We start from the raw sequence: 25229 nt of genomic DNA, 5'->3' as shown, positions 1-25229 counted from the left end.
GCCTTGCTATGTACTGACATCTCTCCATGAAGGGATTTTGAGCCTGTTTGTACCAATGTCACAACAGCCAAGAGACAGGAGGTGGAAGGGTAAGGCTGGATCAGAAACAACAGAGTTAACCATGCAGCTGTTCCCAGTCCAAAGGCCTGGATGTGTGAAACTGCCTTGTATTGAATATGACCACTGGCTGGTATTATGTATCCTGACCAGGGATGTCTGCAAGGTCACAGCAAACATTTTTTCCAAGGCCTACATGGAACATGCAAAAGATTTAAACCTGGAGCTTTGCTGAATAAAGCTGCAGACTCTGTCTTTGAGAAATGGAGCCTTTCCTTTCTCATTCAGCCTTAACGTTCAGTTTCTGTAGGTCTTGAAACAGGGAGGAAGCAATAACAGCATGAAGATCTGACAGACGCTTTCAAGTCACAGGATATAATTGAGTTGGAGACTTGATCGAAAGCTGCGGAAACTGCTGGTTCCACTAGAGAGATTAAAATGGGCAGGGAAGGGAGTGGGGTGAGTGTTGCCCCTTAACTGTAAAGGCCCACTCTGATCGGCTTACAGGATTAATAGCCTAAAGTAGGACCTCTTTGTTAAAAAACCAAGAAGCAAAACCCCCAAACCCAGAACTCTGTTTTTACCTGTGCCCTGCAGGCTTTGACTTCCTCTGGAAGAAAAAACAAAAGAAAGCCAAAATGTGTGAGGAACCACATCAAAACAATCCAGGCCTCTGCTGTTTTAAGATCTCGGGCCAAAGGGATAGTTACATCAATGTTATAGAATATTGTGTTTTGGGGGAGTTGTTGAAGAGGAGAATATTGTTTAGAATATTTGCTTGACTAGAAAGAGGGTGCCATTTTATTGTGATTGAAAAAAGGGCCAAGAATTGGGAGTGCCTTTCCCCTCTGCTTCTGGAGCAAGCTGCTTAATGGACAACAGATGGCCTCTCAGCAGTTAAGACAGATCGGCTAGTTTTGTTGATGATTGCAGTGGAGTTTACTGTGGTGCATTGGAACAGCTGTTTTTCTTTCTCAGATTTGAACATTATAGTGGATGTTTATTTTATAGCCCAACTGCTTTGTTTAGAGGGGACACAAAACCTGGGGATTTGAAAGCCCCATGTATTCTTTTCACTTAATAAATGCTTGTCAGATATGCTGAAGAGTGGCTATTTGTAGGCAGGACCAGTAGCCTTCAATTACTCCATGTCCTGCCTCTCCTGAGTTTAAGTTGTGCTTATTTCGGATCAATTCCTTTTAGATCCTTTTCCTGCAATTCGGCAGTTGGCAAATGAGTTCTCTGTCTCTTGATGCTGACAGAGAAAACAACTGGCACAAATTCCAAAACAAGTTTAAATTAAAATGTTGACACAAAAATGGATCTGCTCTACATGAAAATGGTCTAATTTTCAGATGAGTTTTAGGTTCTTGTGCTCCAGGTACTTTTCTTTTTAATGAAATAAATTTCATTAAAATAAATGTAAGAGGATTAGATAGCGAATCGTGGCCCACAGTTCAAAGCTGCATATGTTTGTGAGGAAATTAACCATGTAATTTCTCCATTTATGAAAGGGTAAGATAGAAAATGAAAAGGTGGATCAATGTGGGCCCCTTCTCAGTTGTTGAGGATGCTGGAAAACATGTTGGATCTTGTTCCCCAAATTACTTCCTGTGTTCTTAAGGAAGGATCTACGTTCAAGGCACTTAACCAAGATTAATTATGGTTTAAAATAGAGTTTACAGCTGAGATCGCAGGGTTATATACAGCCTCTCCAGACTCTGGAGTACAGATTCTAGTCACCTTTCAAAAGCTGCAGACAAAATGTAATTTATAATATGATCTCAACAGAGAATTATTAAATACATGAGGAGTAATTGTATTAATGAAACATTTTGAATCCAAACTCCACTCTCAGTCTAAAGCCACCATTTGGAGTATAAAACAGACTGTTCCAGTCAATTGGGTGGAGTTTCAAGCAAAAATAACTGTTTTAAATTTGACATACCTCAATGACGATACAGTCCATTTCACACTTGCATTCAAAACAGAGCATTTCATATTTGAAACTGATCAAAATTGAAACATTTTGCAGACTTCCCAGTTTGTTGTTGTTTATTCGTTCAGTCACTTCCGACTCTTCATGACTTCATGGATCAGCACACGCCAGAGCTTCCTGTCGGTTGTTGCCACCCCCAGTTCCCCCAAGGTCGAATCTGTCACCTCTAGAATATCATCTGTCCATCTTGCTCTTGGTCGGCCCCTCTTCCTTTTGCCTTCCACTCTCCCTAGCATCAGCATCTTCTCCAGGGTGTCCTGTCTTCATTATGTGGCCAAAGTATTTCAGTTTTGCCTTTAATATCATTCCCTCCAGTGAGCAGTCTGGCTTTATTTCCTGGAGTATGGACTAGTTTGATCTTCTTGCAGTCCAAGGCACTCTCAGGATTTTCCTCCAACACCACAGTTCAAAAGCATCGATCTTCCTTCGCTCAGCCTTCCTTATGGTCCAGCTCTCGCAGCCATATGTTACTACGGGGAACACCATTGCTTTAACTATGCGGACCTTCGTTGTCAGTGTGATGTCTCTGCTCTTGACTATTTTATCGAGATTTGTCATTGCTCTTCTCCCAAGGATTAAGCGTCTTCTGATTTCCTGACTGCAGTCAGCATCTGCAGTAATCTTTGAGCCTAGAAATACAAAGTCTGTCACTGCCTCTACATTTTCTCCCTCTATTTGCCAGTTATCAATCAAGCTGGTTGCCATAATCCTGTTTTTTTTTTTTGAGGTTTAACTGCAACCCAGCTTTTGCACTTTCTTCTTTCACCTTCATTATGAGGCTCCTCAGTTCCTCCTTGCTTTCAGCCATCAAAGACTTCCCAGTACCCTCCTCTTAAATAATCAATTTTAATATTAACCTAGGCATCTCCTGCTTTTTGCTTGCTTGTTGTATTTTTAAAGGTACAGATAGCCGGTCATATGAAAGACTTCTGTGATTCTCTGGTAGAGTTGAGCCATCTATAATGGGTAAGTTTAAAATTGACAGAACCCCCTTTTATGTGCTTCCTTGAAACTCCCTGGACAGCACCAATGAAATTTGGCAACAGATTGCTGTAAACTGGCATTCTAGTAATCTAATAATTACTAGCCAAGACATCAGCATTTTGTCCTCAGGACAATGTTCGCTAGAGACACTGTTGCTCAGAACTGACAGCACTGGACTAAATGAACAAAGAACCTGGCCTGGTAGAAGAAATTTGGCCAGATGAAATACACAATAAACAAATGGGATGGTATAACCACTAAACTGATTATTGGCATTCATTATTCAGCAAACTGTCAAACAGAATTGTCTCAAGAGTTCTTATTTCTAACTAGCTGCAGAAGTATTTAATTTTTTTTCCTCGTTACTTCACAAATAACAGTTTGCCAAGTTCTAACATGCACTTCACATTAGGTTTGCCCTTACCCAGTGGATGCATGAAGTCTTCTAAGTTTTTAAAAAGACAATATTCAAAAGCTGCAACTTAAGGATTAGATGAAGAGATGATGTTTTTGGTGTTTGTATATTTCAGTCTAGACAACACCGATTCAACCAAAAATAAACAGTTACCTTTTAATGGGGTCATTTGCAAGCTCAAATTGCATGGCATAACAATAATGCAAAACATTCTACCTAGAATGGCCTAATTGCACTGCTTGGAATAACACAGTGTTCTGAAGGGCAAAGTAGAGGTTGCATTTATGTACTTACTGAATTCAAAAGCAATTTATGTGAAGTCAGCAACAAAGCCATATTGACTAAATTGGTGAAAGAGCATCTTTGCATTTTTGAATGGATTATTGCTAGGAGTTTTTTACTTCTACACGTGTGTGAAAACTGTGAAGTAGAAAGTTGCAGATGCTGCAGAGCAAGACTTCATGTTTGCTGAGTTGCTGGTAAACTCATGACTAAAATATGCCATTTAAAAACCTTTCCAGCAGCATTTCAGTCAATATATGATCATAAAATTGCCTGCGGAAAATGTGTATTGTCTGGTGTTGTCCCAGGAGATAAGTGTGCAAAATGTCTCAGGTAGCATAAATATTAAAACATTATTTGGTAGTTGAAAACACTTGTCACAGCATTTGAACCAAAAGTGCTATATTTAGGGTTACTGAGAAGATTTATGGAATCCGAAGCAAATTCACCTCTTCCCGTTCTGGAACCCATTAATGTAGTTTTCTCTATGTGTTTATTCTGTTACCTGGTATCTTTTCCAATCCCTTACTTTAGTTTGCAGCTACTTCTTCAAAGTGCACTGAATATCCAGAGTTTCTGTTTCCTGTCCCTCAAAGCTCGGTTGTATGTGTACAGCACTGAGATGTTTCTTGACAATAGAACTACTATAGTGCACTTTTCAAACATGTGTTTCTCAAGATTAATAAGGCTCAGCAACAATAGGCAAATAGGAGATTTTTCCTCCATTCACTTATAGTTGCCTGATTGGGGCATTTTCTGGAAGGGTTGTAGGTTGCAAACTGGAGATTTACAACAAGGCCCCCCTCATATGTGATTTGATCATAGAGCAGGGGGCAGACTGGGGGTGTATCACTGAGACTTGGCTGGGCCCAGAAGCGGGGTTAGACCTCTCAGAAATGTGCCCAGCTGGGTTTCAGGTATGGCACCAGCTGAGACACTGGGGCAGGGAAGGAGGGATGGCGGTTGTCATCTGAGAGTCTCTAATGGCCTTCAGGGGTGCTGTTCCACAAGTTGTGAGACCCTGTTTTTCAAGTTGGGTTCCTGAGAACAGTTGGGAGTGCTGCTGCTGTACCAGCCTCCCTACTGTGTAGCAGCCTCCCTGCCTAAGCTGCAGGAGGCTGTCTCAGGGCTGACAGTGGAGTTCCCCAGGCTTATTGTTCTGCGGGACTTCAACCTGCCATCGCTGGGGCATACCTTGGAGGTGGCTCAGGAGTTCATGGCTACCATGGCGGCCATGGGCCTGTCCCAGATTATTTCGGACCCAACTAGAGACAATGGCCTCACTCTGGACTTGGTTTTCTTGTCAGAGCAGTGGCAATGTGATCTGAGGGGAGAGTTAGAGCTGTCCCCATTGTTATGGTCGGACCACGCCTTGGTGGCCTGGAGATTCTCTTGTGCTACCCCGCTCCGCAAGGAGGCAGGACCCATTTGATTGGTGTTGCCCCCAGCAACTAATGGACCCGATGCGGTTTCAGAACGAGCTGAGGGTTATACCCAAGGATCTACTGCATGGTCGAGTGGAAGTCCTGGCCGCAGCCTGGAATAGGGAAGCAGCTGGGCGTTGGACAGGATTGCACCTGTGCGACCTCTCTTGCCCCATTGAACCTGACCCTCCCCATGGTTTATGGAGGAGTTGAGGGTTTTGGAGGATTAAGAGAGGTCTAGAGCATCACTGGAGGAAGACAAAGACCGAATCTGACCGAACACAAGCTAGAGCCACTATTAAGGCCTACCTTGTGGTGTTAAGAGTGGCGAAACATCAATACTTCTCTGCTCTTAATGCGTCCACAGAATGCCGCCTGACATCTCTGTTTAAGAGTACTCAATCCCTTTTGGGGAAGGTGGACTCAGTGATCCGGCTACAGGGCCATGTAGTGGAGTTTTCTGAGCATCTGCAGGATAAAATCGCTCAGATCTGTTCTAAGTGTGAGGCACAGTCTGAGGAGATGCTGAGGGAACGTACCTGCCCTGTTATCTGGGAACAGTTTGATTCTGTTGGACCTAAGGAAGTGGACGGGATCCTCCAGATTGTAAATGCCACCACATGTCATCTAGACCCATGCCCTTCCTGGCTGGTGAAGGCAGCTCGGGAGGTAACATGTGGTTGGGTCCAGGCGATGGTTAATGCATCCTTGAGAGAGGGGGTGTTTCCGACTGCCTTCAAGGAGGCTCTGGTACACCCCCTCCTCAAGAAACCATCCCTGGACCCTACCGTGTGGGACAATTTTTGTCCTGTCTCCCACCTTCCCTTTTTGGGAAAGGTGGTTGAGAAAGTGATGGCGTTACAAATCCAGAGGGCTCTGGATGAAATGGATTATCTAGAACCCTTCCAGTCAGGTTTGAGGCCAGAATATGGACAGAAACAGCATTGGTCGTGCTTATGGATGATCTCTGGCGGGAGCGGGAGGGAGGGAGTGTATCCATCCTGGCTCTTCTTGACCTCTCAGCGGCTTTTGATACCATCAACCATGGTATCTTTTTGGGGCAGCTCAGGGAGTTGGGAGTGGGTGGCATAGTTTTATGCTGGTTCATCTCCTTCCTCCAGTGCCTGTCCCAATCAGTGGTGATAGGAGAGGAGAGATCGGACCCTCGACCCCTCTTGTGTGGGGTGCTGCAGGGTTTGGTTCTCTCCCCTCTCCTATTCAACATCTACATGAAACCACTGGGTGGGATCATCCATCACCACGGGATGAGGTATCATCAATATGCTGATGATACTCAATTGTATATCTCCATCCTGGGTGAGGTAAGCGATGCGGTGACTGCCCTTTCTCAGTGCCTGGGGGCTGTGGGGGTCTGGATGGGGAACAACAGGCTTCAGCTGAACCCTGGTAAGACAGAGTGGCTGTGGGTTGATGGCTCTTCTGTATCTGGATGAGGTTGCACTGCCCCACTCAGACCTGGTGCGTAATCTGGGGGTCCTTCTGGACTCATAACTCCTGTTTGAAGAGCAGGTGGCAGTCGTGGCCAGAAAGGCCTTTGCGCAACTTTGTGTTGTGTGCCAGTTATGCCCTTTCCTGGACTGGGAGGCCCTTCGCATGGTCACTCATGCCCTGGTCATCTCTCATATAGACTACTGCAGTGCGCTCTACATGGGGTTACCCTTGAAGAGTATCCGGAAGCTTCAGCTGGTCCAGAATGCGGCCGCGTGGGCATTTATGGGTGCCCCAACATTGGCACATGTGACACCACTGCTGCACAAGCTGCACTGGGTGCCAGTTTGCTTCCAGGTGCAATTCAAGGTGTTGGTTATGACCTTTAAAGCCCTACATGGCATGGGTCCAGGTTGCCTGAGGGACCATCTCATCTGCATAACATTGACCCGTCCCACCCGGTCATGCAGAGAGGGCATGCTGCGGACCCCATTGGTAAGGGAATTCCACTTGGCAGGGTCCAGGAGGCGGGCCTTCTCTGCAGTGGCACCTGCCCTCTGGAACATTCTGCCCTGGAGGTGGGGCAGGCCCCTTCGTTCCCAGCCTTCCGGAAGAATTTGAAGACCTGGTTTTGCTGCCTCGCCTGGGATGGGAAGGGCAGTAGTTCTTCCTGGGGATGGCTGGCGCTGTCGAGCCCTCCCCAGTGAATAAGATCTTCGCTACTTGGATTTTAGATCTATTTTATTCTCTATTTATATTGGTTGTTTTTATTGTAATTTATATCTTTTATGGTTTTAATTGCTGATTTTATTGTAAACTGCCCAGAGTCCCCCTTTTTGGGGGAGATTGACGGTGATAGAAATTCGAAAAATAAATGAATAAATAAATCATTAATTTCTCTAATGGGGTGAGAGAAGAGGGGCTTATCTCTTCTCCAGACCAAAAATTATCTTCCCCTTTGTGCTCTTCTTATTACAATAATAGCAGGTAAGAGAGGAGTGTAGACAGCAAGGCCTAGAAAGGAAAGACAGATGGACATGTGTGCTGGGAAGCCACAGCTGCTGCTTTTACCACTTTGTTGTGGAATGTAAATTTGAGCAGGTTTCCAACTGACAACCCTAATTCATTTTCCTGGGTGTGGGGTGGACTGCTCGGGCTAGCAGGGTGTGGAACAGTCAAAGTGACCTCCCCAATTGCTAGCCTTTTGCCCAGATAGCCCTCTAATTTCCCATGTGTACATTCATGCATACATTCATTAGATTCTCAACAAACAAAACAGATGTTGTGACGATTAGTGCGCCTTCTCAATGGCATTCATCATTCACATGGGTGAATGCAGCAGCTATTCAGATATTGCATGTCCTTGACTTTGGGGCATTTAAAAGTTCCTAACCTCTCATTTCTTCACTTTACATTTAATTGAGTATTTATCATTGAATTATATTAACAGCAATTCCTAAAGAGATGAGGGGCAAGCCTTGTTGGTATCTATTTTCCACAATAATTAACTTCAGTGACAGTTTGTGTTCACACAAGAAACAATAAAAATAGAAAAGTGTGGTTAGGAAAAAATACTTTCCCCCCTTTTTTAATACGGATGGAGCCCATACGCTGAATGATTGCTTTGTTAGCAAACCAGTTATCAGAAGGACTGTATTTCTGAGATGATTAAAGCCAGAGACTGAATCAGAGTTGATTTGGAATGAATGCATGCCATAATTAAAATTTGTCTTACTTCTGTTTAGATGAAAATACTGGAGATGGTGAATTAGATCTAAGTGGAATTGATGACAGTGAAATAGATATGGTAAGAACGCTTCCCCAACCCACCTCTCATAATTGTTTCTATACATACACTATGTGGATATGTTCAGAACATCAGTTTTTTTTTTTTTTTTAAATAAGGTTACTGTTACTGTTCCTCCCTTGAGAAAAAGAACTCTTATTCGACAGTATATTCTGTTCAGGAGCTGCATATGCCATACAGAAAATTAATACAGAATATTCTATTCTGTGTTTAGATGAAGATGATGATTGATAGTAAATAAGCGGGTATATACAGAGAAAAGTGTAAGTGTGCAATTTAGCAGTAGCATAAGTATCTTTCTAAAATTGGTGTCTATACTTCAAATACTTTAAAAGAGGAGGAACTACAGTGCCATCAGTTACCTGTAGCAGTATTTTTAACTACTGTATTGTGATGGTCTCCAGGAATCATATAAAGCAGGTAAGGAGAACTTGGGGTTAGTGCTGGGCCTTATTTCTTTTTATCAGGTTGTCTTCCAGCTAGACAGGTTTGGTAGTTTCTCCTTCCTCTTGTTTCTTTCCAGTTCTCTTGCCACTGTCACTCTTTCTCCCCCTGCCACTTTAAACCCCCTTTAAACTATCTTTGGGAAAGCATGAGTTGGATTGGGTGAAGAGAATGGTGGACATGATGCAAACAGAAAGCTGACTCTACTGTTTCCTGCTACATTAGCTGCAGAAGTTTTAACATTTTACTCTCTATCTCTAGTACATACTTAATGATTCAGAAGCCAGGATAAAAGCAGAACTGTGGATGAAGGAAAATGCAGATTATCTGAAGGAACAAAAGGGTAAGCAAAATAAATAAAAATTGTTCTGATGATTCTTGTTTCCTTTTATTTGTTTATGACTGTTTACAGATAATTTCTTAGGATGGAAGTCATTAACTGCTGTAATTGATGAGTCTGAAGTAAACCATAGTTACATTATTTTAAGAAAGTTTAGTGCAGACCTACAGTTGATACATTATTTGTGGAGTCCTTGGTGCTCTCTGAGCCTTGTTGTTTTCTTGCAGACATTTCGTTGCCAGACTAGGCAACACCTTCAGTGCGAAGAGGGAGTGGGCCTTGCTCTCAGTTTGTATACTGTGGCTTGCCCTGCTTGTGTTGGTGGGGGTGTTGTTCTCTCCTTGGGAATTCCTTGGTTGGGCTGTTGTTTGCTGCCTGGTTGATTGCCTGAGTTAAAACTTTATTCTGTTGATTACTGGTCTTTTGGCTTTTCTATTGTCTCTTTTGAATGGTATGTAAATGTTGTTTACCTCTCTGTGTCTGTTGATGGCTGCTTTGTCTGAGTGCCAGGCTTCCAGGAATTCTCTGGCATTTTTGGATTTGGCTTGGTTTAGGATGCTCAGAGTTTCCCAGCTGAAACTATGGTTGAGTCTGTCCACGTGTTGTGAGATTAAGGAGTTCTCATCGTGTCTTCTGACTGCTAGTTGGTGTTCATGGATGCGCTCTGCTAGTCTTCTGCCTGTCTGTCCTACATGGTGGCTGTTACAGTCTTTGCATTGTATGTTGTAAATAACTCCTGTTTTTTCTTCTTGGGCTATTGGGTCTTTTGGCTTGCTTAATATGTTTTGAAGAGTTTTAGTAGGTTTATGTGCTACGGTGATGCCATGTGGTTGTAACAGTCTGTTGGTGTTTTCTGAGATGTTTCTGATGTATGGCGGTGTTATCCTTTTCATCGTTTCCATTGGTTGGATTGTAGTGGGTTGGTACCCATCAACAGACACATAGAGGTAAACAACATTTCCATACCATTCAAAAGGGACCATAGAAAAGCCAAAAGACCAGTACACTCCCTTGCCAGCAATCAACACCCAGATATGCAAAAATCAACACTAGGATTAACACCAGATGAACCATCAAACAGCACAATACACCCTAATCAAGGAACTATTAACTCAGGCAATCAACCAAGTAGCAAACAACAGCCCAATCAAAGAACTCCCAAGGAGAAAACAACACCCCTACCAACACAAGCAGGGCAAGCCACAGTATATAAACTGAGAGCAAGGCCCACTCCCTCTTTGCACTGAAGATGTTGCCTAGTCTGGCAGTGAAATGTCTGCAAGAAAACGACAAGGCTCAGAGAGCACCAAGGACTCCACAGTTCAACCCTGAGACAAATATTCGCTTCGATTGATACATTATTTAAGGGAAACATAGGAGCCATTATGATACTGGGGAAACTAGGATTCAAATGCCTACATAGTTTGCAGTGTGAGTTGGATGTCTTACATCTAGCCTAGAGATTAGCAGTCTTTTCAGGGACTGGTGCCAGCATGCAATCTTTTACAATGGCACAGGTACCCCACCCGCAGGTTAAGTTACAATAAAAATACCCCAAATCTCTGGACAGATCTCCTCAGAACTTGAATATTGTGCATCCTTAGTTCCATTCTTTTCATTTGGGTATGTCATGGGTGATATGGTATCTGTGATACTGCATTGCTGACCACTGTTCTAGATCTGACACTGCCGCAGAAAAGAAAAAAAAGTCCAGTATTTGGTTTACAATAGTTTATAAGGACATTTATTGGTAAGAAAAGTAAGAAAACAAACTTTACTGTATTCTCTTTGTTGCTCAAAAGCTGTCTAGGCCAGAATTGGACAAAAAAATATAGTATCTATTGAAGATTACTAAGGACAAAATAATTCCTTAACTGATTGGAGATCCCAACTATATAGACTTGTTTTAACATTGATATGTTGTCAGTGTGGACAATATGGATCCTAGTTTTTTTTTTTTAAAGTAGATTATGAAGCCTAAACCCAGTGCCTGCCTTTCTAGGCAAATTTTCTGTAAGATAGCTATAGGAACTCTCTTAACTCTCCAGAATATGGAAAACTGGTGGTCTCCACTCTTTGCCATTTTTTTTTCTTTTTTCCCTCTCATTGCATCAGTAGAAAAACATTAATCATGTCAGCTCCAAGACTGGCGTAGCTTTTTGGGGAATATATCTCCTCTGTTCTAGAAGAACAGTTTATTGATTGAAGTTCATTAATTTTTTTGTTTTACCATTTTAATTAAAAAAATGTTTTCAGAGACATTTAAAGTTTTAACTGTCTTTGACATATGCCCAGAAAATTAAGTTTAGTGGGTAGACTGAAAGTATAATCTGTTGACAACTATAATGTCAGGAGAATGAAAGAGTTTAGATCTGGCAGTGTTCTTCAGATATCCCATTCTTGCATATCTTTTATTTTTATTTATTTATACTGTTTGTTTATTTAAATAAATATTAAGTTATTTATACAATTTATAGTCCAGATCCAGAACAAGGTTTACTTTCTGTGGGAGTATTTGGGACCCATGTTCTGCTTCCTTTCTCTTGGTACAACAATGCTTTCATAAGAATCTTAACAGCTACCCAGTTTACTTTTGTCTCTGTGTTTGCTCTCTAAGACTCCCACCCCCATTCCCCATCTTTTAAAATACTATTCAGCGTACAGTTCTGCTTTATCTGTTTTTTAGAAAAAGAAGCAAGAATAGCAAAAGAAAAAGAGCTTGGGATTTATAAAGAACATAAGGTAAATAATATTTTTGAAATAAGTGATGTGAAAACAAACATATTTGAACAATGTTTAGTCCTGTTGGATAAGACCTATAGAAAGTATTTTATTATACACACAGAGGTGTTTCAGAATTAGAACTCAATCTTACCAGCTTGGCTGGCTTCAAAAAAGGGCTGGGCCAGTTCATGAAAGTCATGGGAATCAAAGACTACTAGCCATGATGGTTGCGTGACTGCCTCTGAAGGCCATCTGCTGGGAGACTGATGGGCTTCCTTGTGCAATTGGCCACTGTGAAAACAGACTGCTGGATTAGATGTGCCAGGGGTCCAATCCAGAAAGGTGCTGCTTATGTTATTACCTTGCTTGTATTAAGATTGTAATATTACAATTCATTTTTCCTCTATATTTTTTAAAGTAAATATGGAACGTATCTTTTCACACATCCTATCTTATATTTGTCTGTTAAAATCTTTTGTTGCTAGAAATAAAAGTTTATGTTATGAGTGTCTGTTTATGTGTAGTGTATAAATATATATAAACCCCTTGTTTGTTTGTTTTACAGCAGTAACCCTTTAACATCATTAAAGCAAACCATATATAATCCAAACATTCTTGATTATGTATACTTATTTTTAAAATAAGTATTCCAAAACTTCTTGATCTTACTTTAAGAAAGAAAAATAGCTAGACACGTTAAGATTGCCCTCAAATTGACCTTCATTTCTGTGGACTGCACCCATGCAGTTTTGCTGACATAAGAGAGGTGGATTTGTGTGACCTTTTTCCAGGGTATTCTTCTGATTTCCATCTAGCTAAGAGCCCTGTTTTTTCCTGATGACCTCCCACTGAGGTTCTAACTGCATCTGACCCTGCTTAGTTTATTGAGATCAGTCAAGGTTGGCTCGGTGCTGCCATTGATAGAAAAACCTAATACTATTACCTGTTTTCATACCAGATTTCTCTTTGAAAAATTGAAGAAATATTCATAACAGACATTTTGAAGTTATGTTAGGCTTTTATCCTTCAGAAAGTACTCTTTAATATGCATTAATAAGAGGGCTAGGAAGCCTATGTTGTTAATTGTTAATATGTTTTCTACTACATATTGAGGTTACTATGGTAACTAATCATTTGGGCCGGGTGAAGAGGTTGAATTTTTTTGTCCCCTTTTCACGTGTTAATGGTTGCATTGCCTAAGGGAGGAACTTGCCTGAACTTGTTTTAGTTTCAGTTTCCCTTCTGTGTAGGCTTGCAGAGAATATGCAGCTGAGAGATATCTCTCCTCTCAGCAAACAGCCTTTAAATATATTTGTTTTCTGTAAATAAAATTATTTTTATAGAAATGCCTGGTGTGTGACTTTTCTGATCTCTCCTGGGCCAAAAGCTTTCCTAGCAATCTGCTAACATTAATTTGCTTTCTTTTTCCATTAATGACATTCCATGCCTTCTTTTAGCAATCTTCGGGAAGATTTTTCAATTATTAAAGCAGCCCATTGTACTACATACTGAAGTTGCCCCACTCCTGTACCTGACATGCTGAGATATTTCAAGCTTGATCAGTTGTAGCTTCAGGGTTGTTGTCATTTGTACAATCAGTCCTTTCTTCAGGAGTGACAATATTATGTACAGATCCAAACTCTGACAGTGTCCCAATAATTATGAGGGAAAGGTTGAGAAGCAGATTTGCTCTTCTTAGCAGTAGCTACACATTCTAGGCTCCTTTTTGTAAGATACTACTTTATGCTCTCTTAGTCCATCATGAAACCACTCAGACTAAATCTCTGTAAAACTTTTCTATAGATCTAAATGAGAGTATCTATGAGAGAGATGATGTGAGGGTAGATTGCCAAAACTCAATTAGGACATAATGCACCGTTAGTGCGAACAGTAATTTGCTGCCTTAACTCTAATAATCCTAATGTTCAATAAATCTATAATTTGGCTTGCTAAACTATGCTTCCAAAATCCCTAGCATGGAGAGAGACACCACTAAGGTCTGGGATCTTTCTTGCAAGTGGAGAAGCTGGAGAGATGCAGAAATGCTTTAACTTTTTTGAAAAGCATCTTTTTTGGCCAGATAGTTGCTGTTTTTGCAACTCAGAGTTTTTGCATTTCGTTTTTTCATAAAATCCTAGCACCATCCCCATCACACCTGCAGTTTTTGTATTCAGCAGGGAAGACTAGAGCTCAACAGCAGAGTACATGCTTTGCATGCAAAAAATAATAATAATAATACAAGTTTGATTCCTAGTATCTTCAAATAGGGATAGAAATGATGCCTGTTTGATAACTTAAGAGATGCCTATATCAGTCAGAGCACAGACAGTATGAACCAGATGGACTAGTGGGCTGACTTGTTAAAAGCAGCTTCCATTTTTATTGCTGCATTTAAATTCAGTGTATTGTATATCTGACAATGCCATTGCTTTGAGTATCACATACCATTTTTCAGGGGGTTGCATTTACGCAGGCCCATTTTCCTGCAGATTTCCAACTGTATGCATTCTTGGCAGCCTCCCCTGATCTACAATACAGGAGTCCCAGAGAGTCCTTGGACATAGTTCTTTGCTTTTACTTGAACTGTCAATGCGTCCCTTGAGTGTCATGTTGCAGCAGTCGCTGCAGTGCTGTTTGCTATCTCCACTGTGATCATCAGAACAAAGATTTGCAGTAAGTTTTTCTATCTATGCTTGTGTGTCTATGTGGATAGCAATAATGTGATTTATTTTATACTGACATTTTATAAAAAGCACCACTTGAAAATAATTCTTCTGCAACTGGGACAAATCCAGATTTTAGAAATGAAGAAGCTGAGCCATGGGGAATTGTCAGCATTTATAAGAAGCAAGAAAAATTCTAAGGAAGAATGTGGGGACTTCTCTAGTGTAGAATTGCAAGCTAAAAGATTATTACTTTTTAGCATGAAGAAGAGGAAGGAAGTGTAGTCTACATCTGCAGGCACAGACAAGGTTTGACAGGGTTACTCTGTTTTTTTTTATTAGCATCCCAGGATCCACCAACTAAGAAGTAGTTGTGGAAGTCATATATTTAGAATTTAATGACAGGATGTTTCTGAGTACATTTGGAGCCAAGAACTTGTTTATTACCAAGCTAAACTAAAATCACATTTTTTCACTTACAAGTCCACACTGTACTTCAAACATACCGCCTAATTCATTGTGGGAATGCCAGATTTTATTTTTACTGTTTGTCAGTTGTGAGTTAAATCTATTGCAAGTGACAGCCCAGGTTCAGTGATACACGCCCTGATACCTTTACAACCAGATTATGGCTTATGTGTTCTATGTGGAACTATCTTTGAAGATTGTGTTGGATACAGCAGAATGCAGAAATCCGTTTGTTACATGGAGCACCTCAATAAAATAGCTTAGGTTGGCTTTAACTTGGCAATAAGACAAATTTCTGTACAAAGACTCGCACTGCAGTGACACACCATTTTTATTTTCTAAGAATACCTGAGTCAGGTCCAAAGACATTTTGGGGATAGAAATGATGCTGAAGGCTCACAGTTTTGCAGGCTGTGGGCTTCCCATTTCATATCATGTTCAATTAAAATCATCTAAAAGTAAAAGTTAAGTCAAGTGAGAAGTTGCTTGGCAAGTGTTAAAGGAAGGATCCCCAAATGCCACTTTGCTTATTTTTTTTCCAAGCTGTTTTCAGTTGATAATTGATTTGGCTACATCTCTCCTGATGTTTTAGATTCAAGGACCTGGCAACCTAATATTAGATAATATACACTGGATAATATCCGCAGGTGAATGCCAAAATTGACTGAATCTTTTATTTTCTTACCTTGAGCCCCTTTAGATAGTCATGTTCCTCCAGGGTAGACGCATTCATCTTTGGATAGTTCAGTTGTAGTATCAAGTACAAAGGAGCATTTTTTACCATACTTTGGTTGTGTTTACATAACACTCTTAATCCAGTCAGTTAAAGACCTAGCAGCTTTATTTGTACAACATGTTAAGCTTGGTTGGTTTTTGTTGTGGAATAATGCACTATGCAAACCCAACCCATTTGGTTACTATTTAGTTCAGTGAATTGAGTGAACCCATTTAAAATGGATTAATTTCTTGGCAAAGTAGTTGATTGCAAACTGAATACAAGCCAGCAGTATGATGGAGCTGCAAACAAAGCAATGCAATTGCAACAGAACTACAATTTTCAAATCATGGGTGGTAAGCAGCCTACTCTGTTCTGCATGCATTGGCCACATCCCACTGCAAATACTGTGACTGGTTCTGGGTGCCACATTAAGAAGGATTCAGAGAAATTGGAACAAGTTTAAAGAAAGGCAATGAAGATGACCATGTGATTAGAAACTAAGAGCTGTAAATACAGATTGAAGACGTTTGATACGTTTAGCCCTGAAAAAAGATGATTGAGAGGGAGTATGATAGCACTCTTCAAATACCTGAAAAGATGTCATATAGAAGAAAGTGAAAACCTCTTCTCTTTCCTTCCAGAGTTCCAGGCATGTAATAATGCATTTAAATTACAGCAATCATATTCCAGTCAAATTAGAAAAACTTCCTAATGGTTACTACAGACTGACAGTGGAACTAATTACCCAGAGAGGTGGGAGACTCCCCTTCACTGGGTATGTTCATGCAGAAGCTGGTTAAGCAGAAGATGTGTGCTCAATCTGGGAGTCAATACTTCAGATATCCCCTTGGATATGTCAGAGAAGCCCCGAGGCAGGCCTGTTTGATGGCTGGTCTGTTTCTGTGAAATTGACTCCTCTCAGAAGTATGGACTACTACTACTTGGTATCATTAAAGGAAGGAAGTGAACACTGTTTTATTCTATAGGGATTTTGAAATCTGAGTGGTCCTAGGTGGTAACGGGGGCACTAGAGACATTGTTATTTTATGGATTTTCTTTCCTTTTAATTGGTTTTATTAATAGTTTAAGAAGGCTTTATGTCATTGCTTTTGGAGGCTTTTGTATGTTTTATTCTGTAACCCTTCTGAAGTCTCTTGGAATAGATTGGTATATAAATGATGTAACAAATAAATGTGTGTAGTAGAATGTGTAGTTAAAAAGATTACAAAATGGTTCTTTATATGAACCTTTACATGAACTACATGAACAATGTAGTGTGAATTTGAATTGAATTATTCATTCAGTCGTATCCGACCCTCGGCGATTCCATAAACCAGCTCTCTCCATGATTTCCGATCTTGTACAGCTTCTTTCAGTTGCTTTACATTTTGGCCTCTGTCTGCTTTGACTACATCCAACCAGCGCGTTCTTTGGCATCCTCGGCGTCTTTTGCCACTGACTGTTCCAAGCATAATGTTTTTCTCCAATCGTGTTGATCTCATGACATGACCGAATTATGTCATAATAAACATAACTATTCCTAGTGTGAATTATGCCATAATAAATGTAAAGGACTAGAACTATTGAGGCTCAAAATATTTAAGTCTGTTTTGTAGCATCTAGACTTTCACATAGAGTACCTAATTTTTCAGGCATGTACATAGATATGAATTAGGCCCATCCTTTAAGAAGACAATTTCTTGGGTAGGGGTGGACATTCTTTAGAGAACAAAACCATGGTTTTCAGGGTACACTGCCATCTGCAGTGGACAGAGTAAAAATGATTTACATCACGCATCTAGATGGAATGAAGGTTTTGAGAGATTCTTCTATTTGCAGATGGAAAAGTGTATTTTCTTTCTAACTATTTTAAGCATCTTTTAGAGTTTACCTTGCAGTTTTTATACCATTACCACCTCAAAATGGTAGGAAGCCACACTACTGATTTTTTGTCAGAGAGGGTTTCTGTGAGCCGCAAAGAGGGCTTTGATGGTGACAGGCTGCTGACCGCCGAGTTAGGACATTGTTTAATTGAATTAAGAATTATGTCAGGTCTGACTTTTGGAGTAGAAGTTAAACTGACACAGCATTTTACATTTAAACTAATCCACACTGGCACAATCAGATTGTCTGAATGGAATCATTTGGGAGCTACTATCCATCTCAAGACTTTAGCATGAGTTGGGCTATAAATGCTAAATAATATCAATTCAAGGCTGTGTAAATAATGTCTCTTGGGAAATAACTGGAATTGGTTTAGGTACAATAGGAGAATTACAGCTAGAATCTCAGAAGACCAATTCACACAATCAATAAAAAATTTCTATAGCTCGCATCAGCAGGTTCCCATGTTTTTATATGCAGGAGTACCCCCTTTGCAAAGGGATATAGATTAGCACATGAACTATTGAACAGAAGGGAGTACAGTATGAATTTGGCTCAGGCAGGCAGATCTATATATGTGATACTCATAACCTCCATGATGATGTCACCTAGAAAAAAAACACCTTTATGCACATGTGAAAATCTTGGCAAAAGTAAAGGTTTTATGTATGGCTTACATATGATAGCTAGCAAACATCAAATTATGCCATTTACTTTCTTTTTTTAAAAAAATAACAATTTTTATTAGAGATTTTTAAAGGAGTAAAAAATAAACATAAAAAAAATACAGAAAATGAAATTGAGAAAAAGAAAAGATAGAGAAAAAGTGCTGAAAATTAAAAAAAGAAAAATATATTTAAAGAAACAACTTCTGTTACAAACAAACGTAGTATCACTCTTCCCCCTCTAAGATTACATTACATAGTTTACTTCTTCCCATATTCAGCCCTCTTCAGTCGGCAAATCCAGAAACCATCAACTCATTTCTGTCCATTTTCAGCAAAAAATCCATAAAGGGTTTCCAGTGTTTTATAAAAGCACTTATTGTCTTATCCCTGATCAAACAAATACATTTTATATTCTTTTCTCTTACACAATATTCTGGTATTATTTTTTATTTTTTTATCCGTTCAGTCGTGTCCGTTTCTTGGAGACTGCCGGGACAAGTCGCTGCAGTTTTCTTGGCAAGGCTTTTCAGAAGTGGTTTGCCATTGCCTCCTTCCTAGGGCTGAGAGAGAGGGAGTGGCCCAAGGTCACCCAGCTGGCTTTGTACCCAAGAAGGGACTAGAACTCATGGTCCCCTGGTTTCTAGCCTGATGCCTTTCTCTGGTATTATTAATCCTTAGCTTAATATTAAGATGTTGTCGTAGAACTTGATCTCTTGTTTTCTTCCTGACAAGGTGTGCAAGTATATTTCTGAGTACATTTCTTTTCATTTCTTGTGTTAATTCTGTACACCTTGTCCACTTCTACATCCATGTTTTCTTCCTCCCATTCTAAAAATTTTATTAAGGCTTCAACAACTCTCTTTACTGTCTTCACCAGATTGTTCTGTAGCTGCTCTCAGTACCAAGCAAAATTCTTTCTCTTTTAAATCCAGTGGTGTCACATTGTCTAAATCTTTTTTCATCTCTTGCTTATTGTTTCTTTCTCACTTACTTGTGTTGCAGATTCATCAGATTTTTATTCATGTTTTCTTCCACATTTGCAAGCCTTCTACTATCTTGAATTTTTAAATGTAAAACATTGGCAAGTGGGAATTTCCCTCGTTGCAGATTGTAGCCCTGCAATTTCAATGTCATTCTTTAATTTTTGCAGAAGCATCAAGTCTCTACTGAAGCCCTTTTGTATAGTTAAGAAATGGCATTTTGACATTGCGTACTTTTTTGAACCCACTGTATTTGTTACCAACCATAGGTGAGATATACTCATTATTTGATACGTTTTCTTTAGTGCAGCTATTATAGAAAAGGGGAAGGGCTGCTTTTGTTAACAATATAAATTTCAACTTTATTGTGTAGAACACTAGAAGAGATACTTACAGTCAAAGCATAGGAAAGAAACTATGTGATCATATCATATCTAGTTCAAGACTGAAATTGGATGTAATGTAGTAGTAGTAATAATTTCTCATCCGGTTGCTTCATTGTGATCTAAAAGACAAGGAAAAATTAATCTAGACTCTCAACTCAGTTGCCCCTTTCCATGGGCATAGTAGTTCAAATTTTGCTAAAAATTAAACTTTATTTCCAGGTTCTACTCTTAAAAATGGGACTTGACATGTTGGAGGAAAGCGTATTTTAAAGAACTACATCTTAGCATTGCTACATGGTGTATACATTGATAGCCATTCAAAACAAAATTCATTGCAGCGCATCATTTTTAAGGGAGGGAAAATTTACAGGCTTGTCATTTCACTCAGGTATACAGATCTGGGTCCTTACAGTGTTGGTTCTACAAAGAACTGTTAGGACCATACTAAAACTTGGACAAATCATTATTATAACTATATTGCTTACCCATCCTCTTCACTACCACTTGTCACCAGAGAATTGATTCAGTTGTAGCCCATTCTTTGATTTCAGCAAAATTATTCTGATTGCTCTCTAAAATTCCTGTTCTTTATGTTTTAATTAAGCCCAAGAAGTCTGCAAAGAAGCGGGAGCTGATCCAGGCCAGCACAGCGGGAGAGGCAATTGAAAAAATGTTGGAACAGAAGAAGATCTCAAGTAAAATTAATTATAATGTATTAAGGGACCTCAACAGCAAAGGAGGTAGCACATCAGAGAAAGATGATGATACCACTGTTGACAGCAACAGCAGCAAGAAGTTGTCAAGAAGAAAATCTCTTGTGAATCGGAAAGTGGCAAATTCGGTAAACACCGTAGGGAAAAGGTACCACAATTATTCCTTGATATTTGCATGGTAGTCAGTGCATCCAGAGCTGATGCATTGTTAATGTTTCTTTGACACTGCAGTAATGTTCATTTTATTGTGGTATGTGGGCCAGAACAAATCCTCCTCTGTAGGTCACATCAGCAGTATCAGCATGGATTAATCATCACAGCCTGGAGGAATCAGACAGAAATGCATCATTCAGCTGCCAGTGGCTTTCTTGATAGAATTGTCAGATGTGTTATGCTACTTCCCTTTTCCTAAGTGATTGGATTTTGGTATGACAAACATGCTGAGATGGTGCATCTGTGTGTATTCCTTTCCATATTAATATGAAAAATACATGGTTATTATCTGTTGTGACATTTTGCAAAGTTTGATATAGTTCTTAGATATATTTTTATTCCAAATTTTGGTTGCTAATTACTGACTTGCACATAAAGCTTTTTAGTAAACATTGGATGTACTTTCCTAAAATATGAGTGCAGGAAGAAGCTGTTGCGCTAGCAGGGAAATAATTCCAATCTGGACATTTATTGCATTTCAAATATATGGGCATTACTGACAATCTGCACATTTCTTATTCTCTTCATCTGTCTGCTGGCTGTGAAACTAATTTCTGAGATCTGAGCTGATTTTGTTCAGAGCTCTTTCTTCCTGGCCGTTGTATTATTTAAAGAGACAAAGTTAACCGCCCAGAGTCCCCCTTTTGGGAGAGATGGGTGGTAATAGAAATTTGAAAAATAAATGAACAAACAAATAAATAATTGGCCTTACAGCTCATCCTGAAGCATCTCAGTGTTGCCAGGTGAGTTCCCCAAAGAACTTCTTACCCCTGGTAAGGAATCTGTTGCTTTCCCTGTGGCTAATGTCTGCCCATCTGTCTCTGTTTCCCATCTCAATTAGAGCTAAACCTTTACAGACTTTCTCTTCAGGGCAGGGGTACTCAGTAAATGATGCAAAAGGAGAGCATGATGCAAAGTGACAGTTTGGGCAGAGGTTACTTCTGGTGTAGAATTTGTTCCAGTGCTAGGGTTCCAGGACTAATCCAGCACCATCCAATTTCTGAGTAATGAGTTGTCAGCAGCCCCAAATATGATCCATGCATCATCGTACAGCTTTGCTGCACACGGTAATGTATAATTTAACAGCACTGGTAGCGGCTGCTATCGTCAGTATTGTTTATTTCTTAAAAACTGGCTTGAAAATTTCAGTTGAACAACAATAACTTCACTGTATTTACAATAACAAAATTATACAAACTGCTTACACTCCTTAGTCTGCTTTCTGTAATAGAAACTTCACTCTCCAGCTAAGTCCTGCTCCTGTTCTTTCTGGATTCTACCACTGGCTCCTCTTCCTCCTGTTTATTGACTAGAGGCACATTTCCTTACAACCATAGCTATAGATAAACATACCTTCCACTTTTTGAAAGCATTTCTATTATTTTTTACCAAACCCCCTGTGCCAGGAAGTTCTGTATCACAATCAGAAATGGGAATCTTGTTTTCTCCCTCTCTAATCAATGTTTTGTTCTTGTTTTCTTCATAAGTACCTTATTTCCAGTGAAGAAAGTACTGACTGTGAAGCAACCCAAACACTTCTCTGTTTGAAAGTCACTGTTGTCTTCCATTGTCCATGAAATTTCTGTATCCATTTGGCCTCAGTGATTCTGGGATTGTAGCAGAACAATTCCAAATCTTTGGTATTTTTGCCATGCAACCAATTATTGCTAAGAGGTAACAGGGAAAGTACCCAAAAAAAAAAAAAAGACATGGTTTTCATAGGCATCCATTATGATGAAAAAATGATGAAATGTATATTGTGACTTAACGGGAAAACCTTGTACTTGCACCTCAACATCAAACACATATGGAAGTCACAGGTTTTGCATCATGATCTCATATTTCATCATTTGTTCCTCCCCATGGATGCCTGTGGTAGTTTTATTTGAAATACTAGGACAATTAGAGTGAATTTATTATTATGACATTGTAAAACACATTCAGAGAAAATTGGGAGTGTTTTTTGCATCATGATGAGCAATCATGCAGTGATGGCAAACAGTTTCTGTACTGTTGCAAAGAAACCTGTATGGATGTATCAATCAGTCAATCAATCAATCAATCATCAGGAGTTGAGCTTGTCTCAAAAAAAGACTGTATCTTTATTGTTCGGAGCTTAAATACATGTTTCTCAGCAAAGCTCCCCAAATTCAGTCTCCAGCATTGCCATTGGAAAGGATATTTTTGTAGCATGACAAAGAAAGATGTTTGGTTGAGGACTTGAACAGTCACTGCCTGCCAAGAATGGACAATACTGAATTAGGCAAACTGGTGGTCTGATCTGTCAGATGGTAGCATCACACCTTGAAAAAGATGTAATATGCTTGCAGTGAGGCAATAGCTATTTCAGATGCAGTGTATCATCCAAGATTTTGGCAAGTGTAAAGATTATTTTGATTTTCTCAGGATTAAAGATTTACAGCAGTCTTTTTTATTATTTTCTTCCACTATTGTAACTGCAATACTTTTGCATGGCACTAATTCATTCCTTTGTTCAGCATTATTTCAAGATGTAATGCATAATTCCTTTGTTCAATTTTGTTCCTCTGAGGTGTTAACAGATAAATGCATTTTAGCCATACAATAATCACAGTAATTTATGTGCAATTAAGAACAAAACGTGCCCCACTTCCCATTTGACAATGAAACCCCTTATGTGTCTCCATCTAGAAATTGTTAGCACAGATCTTACTATCTAATTTGCAGTGATTAGCAATCTTCTTGGATTTAGCTTTAGATACCTTAAATGTTGAGTAATCTTTTATCTGGCAGAAGAAGATGGCTGCCTAATAGGCAACTGTAAGGTGCATGCAGTTTAACTAAAAGTCAAGCCTTCTCCATTACCTAATGTTGCAGATAAAAAATGGATTTGTTTACATTCAACAGTAGAAAACCAGAATTGTACTGATTCCTGGCTTCCAGGAGGCATCAACCCTGCATATAAGAGTAGCTAAATTAACCAGGAATTGAAAGTTTACTGGAGTGTCCCAATCAGATTTTTGGTTGCTGCTACCAAACTGATCAGAATTCATGAATGCAGAACCAATCCTAATTTCTGAGTTGTAAAGAGGCACAAGCCAAAAGCTCCGCTCCACTCAGCACGTTTTCAGTTCCTGGCTAATTTAGCTGTGAGAATACTTAGCTTAGCTCCGAGAGCCAATGGACTACATTCGCTAGTGTACAGTTTATCCGTAGTAAGATAGGATTTTCTGGAAATCTGTTTGATCATTGGATCTGAACTTAGCCAGTGACTCCTGTGCAATGCATATGGTAATGCATAATTTGTAGATTATTTGCCAGGGCCAGGCGGAATGAATTGCCTTTGTTCTATTCTCTCTGATGCAAAGAATTCTTCTCTCCCTTCTGTTGTTGGTGTTAATCAGAGTTGAGCATTGTTTGCCTGGGGGTAACCATGGTTCTTATCTCCCTGGACTTCTAAAATCGAGTTTGGGAAGTGCCGAAAAGAATCTGACTAATGTCAACCAAGATAAGCATTTGGTAACAATAAATTCCAAATTACGCTTTAAGAATGATTAGTGAGGATGGAAGAGAGAGATTATACATTCCTGGCAGATTTTCAGATGAAGTGTCAGAATTTCACTTTTGAATATATTCATATCAACAAGTGGAGTTGGCTTCTCCATGCATTGCTTTATTAACACAGATAATGTATTTAAAGTGCATTACAGGCCATCACTATAAAGGTTTTCTGAGCTGTGTGTACCCTCAGCTCGATACAGATGATATTGCAGTTTCTGATTACCAATGCAAGCCTTCTGTTTTCAAATTCTCCCATTTTTTATTATCTTCTAGCCATGCAGAAAGAGCTTATATATTTGTAGAACGTTAACACCTGCGGATGATTAAATACTCTTTGTCCCTTTTACAAGACTGAAATACTGTATAGCATTCTCATACTGGATCATGGAGCATACTAATGCAATTTGTGAGATATTTCTATTCAAAATTCTGTTACTGTATCTCTATATCTTTACATTGCAAGGGACTGATTAATTCAGTTATACTCTAATGTAGGAGAACCAGTTTGGTGTAGTGGTTAAGGCACCAGGCTAAAAACTGGGAGACCATGAGCTCGAATTTAGGCACAAAGCCAGCTGGATGACTTTGGGCCAGTCATTCTCTCTCAGCCCTAAGAAGGAAGCAGTGGCAAACCACTACTGAAATCTTGCCAAGAAAATGGCAGGGACTTGTCCCGGCAGTTGCCATGTGTCAATACTGACTCAAAGGGGGAAAAAAACCTTAATGTAAAACCCATCAAAGTGTCTGTACTAAATAACCAGTCTTATATGGAAAGCAGGTACCTGCTACTCTACCTACATCCCCTCTAAAGCAGGCTTTTAGGATTTCCACTGATAGATATTCCCCCATAGAAAGACAGAGTGCTTTGAATTTCAGATTTCCTAGTGGCTTTAGAAAGTTAAGTGTAGTCTGTTGAATTTAACCCTGATTGTCCCTGCTGCCACCATAGTCTCTCAGTTTTAAATGCAATTGTGCAATATAATAATGAAATAATAAATGTTTTGGAAGGGTTTTACTAGTTTGGAAATATTTGTGGGACTTCAAAAATGACATTTTAAGGATCAAGGAAAA

The 25229-nt window shown here is 39.6% G+C and overlaps 1 protein-coding gene across 2 annotated transcripts in view; it reads left to right on the top strand.

Annotated features, from left to right (window-relative positions):
- BRF1 (BRF1 RNA polymerase III transcription initiation factor subunit) overlaps nucleotides 1-25229 on the top strand; it is a 261227-nt gene that overhangs the window by 171973 nt on the left and 64025 nt on the right. For both annotated transcript variants that reach the window (XM_063290422.1, XM_063290421.1), the window contains exons 12-15: nucleotides 8356-8417; nucleotides 9123-9204; nucleotides 11888-11943; nucleotides 20297-20553. In XM_063290422.1, the coding sequence (XP_063146492.1) occupies nucleotides 8356-8417; nucleotides 9123-9204; nucleotides 11888-11943; nucleotides 20297-20553 (457 nt within the window). The remainder of the gene's footprint in view (nucleotides 1-8355; nucleotides 8418-9122; nucleotides 9205-11887; nucleotides 11944-20296; nucleotides 20554-25229) is intronic.

Source organism: Candoia aspera, chromosome 1 (assembly GCF_035149785.1).
Source record: "Candoia aspera isolate rCanAsp1 chromosome 1, rCanAsp1.hap2, whole genome shotgun sequence".
NCBI classification, from domain to species: domain Eukaryota; kingdom Metazoa; phylum Chordata; class Lepidosauria; order Squamata; family Boidae; genus Candoia; species Candoia aspera.
Note: the sequence above shows the minus strand (reverse complement) of the source record. Positions and strands in the feature narration are given on the sequence as shown.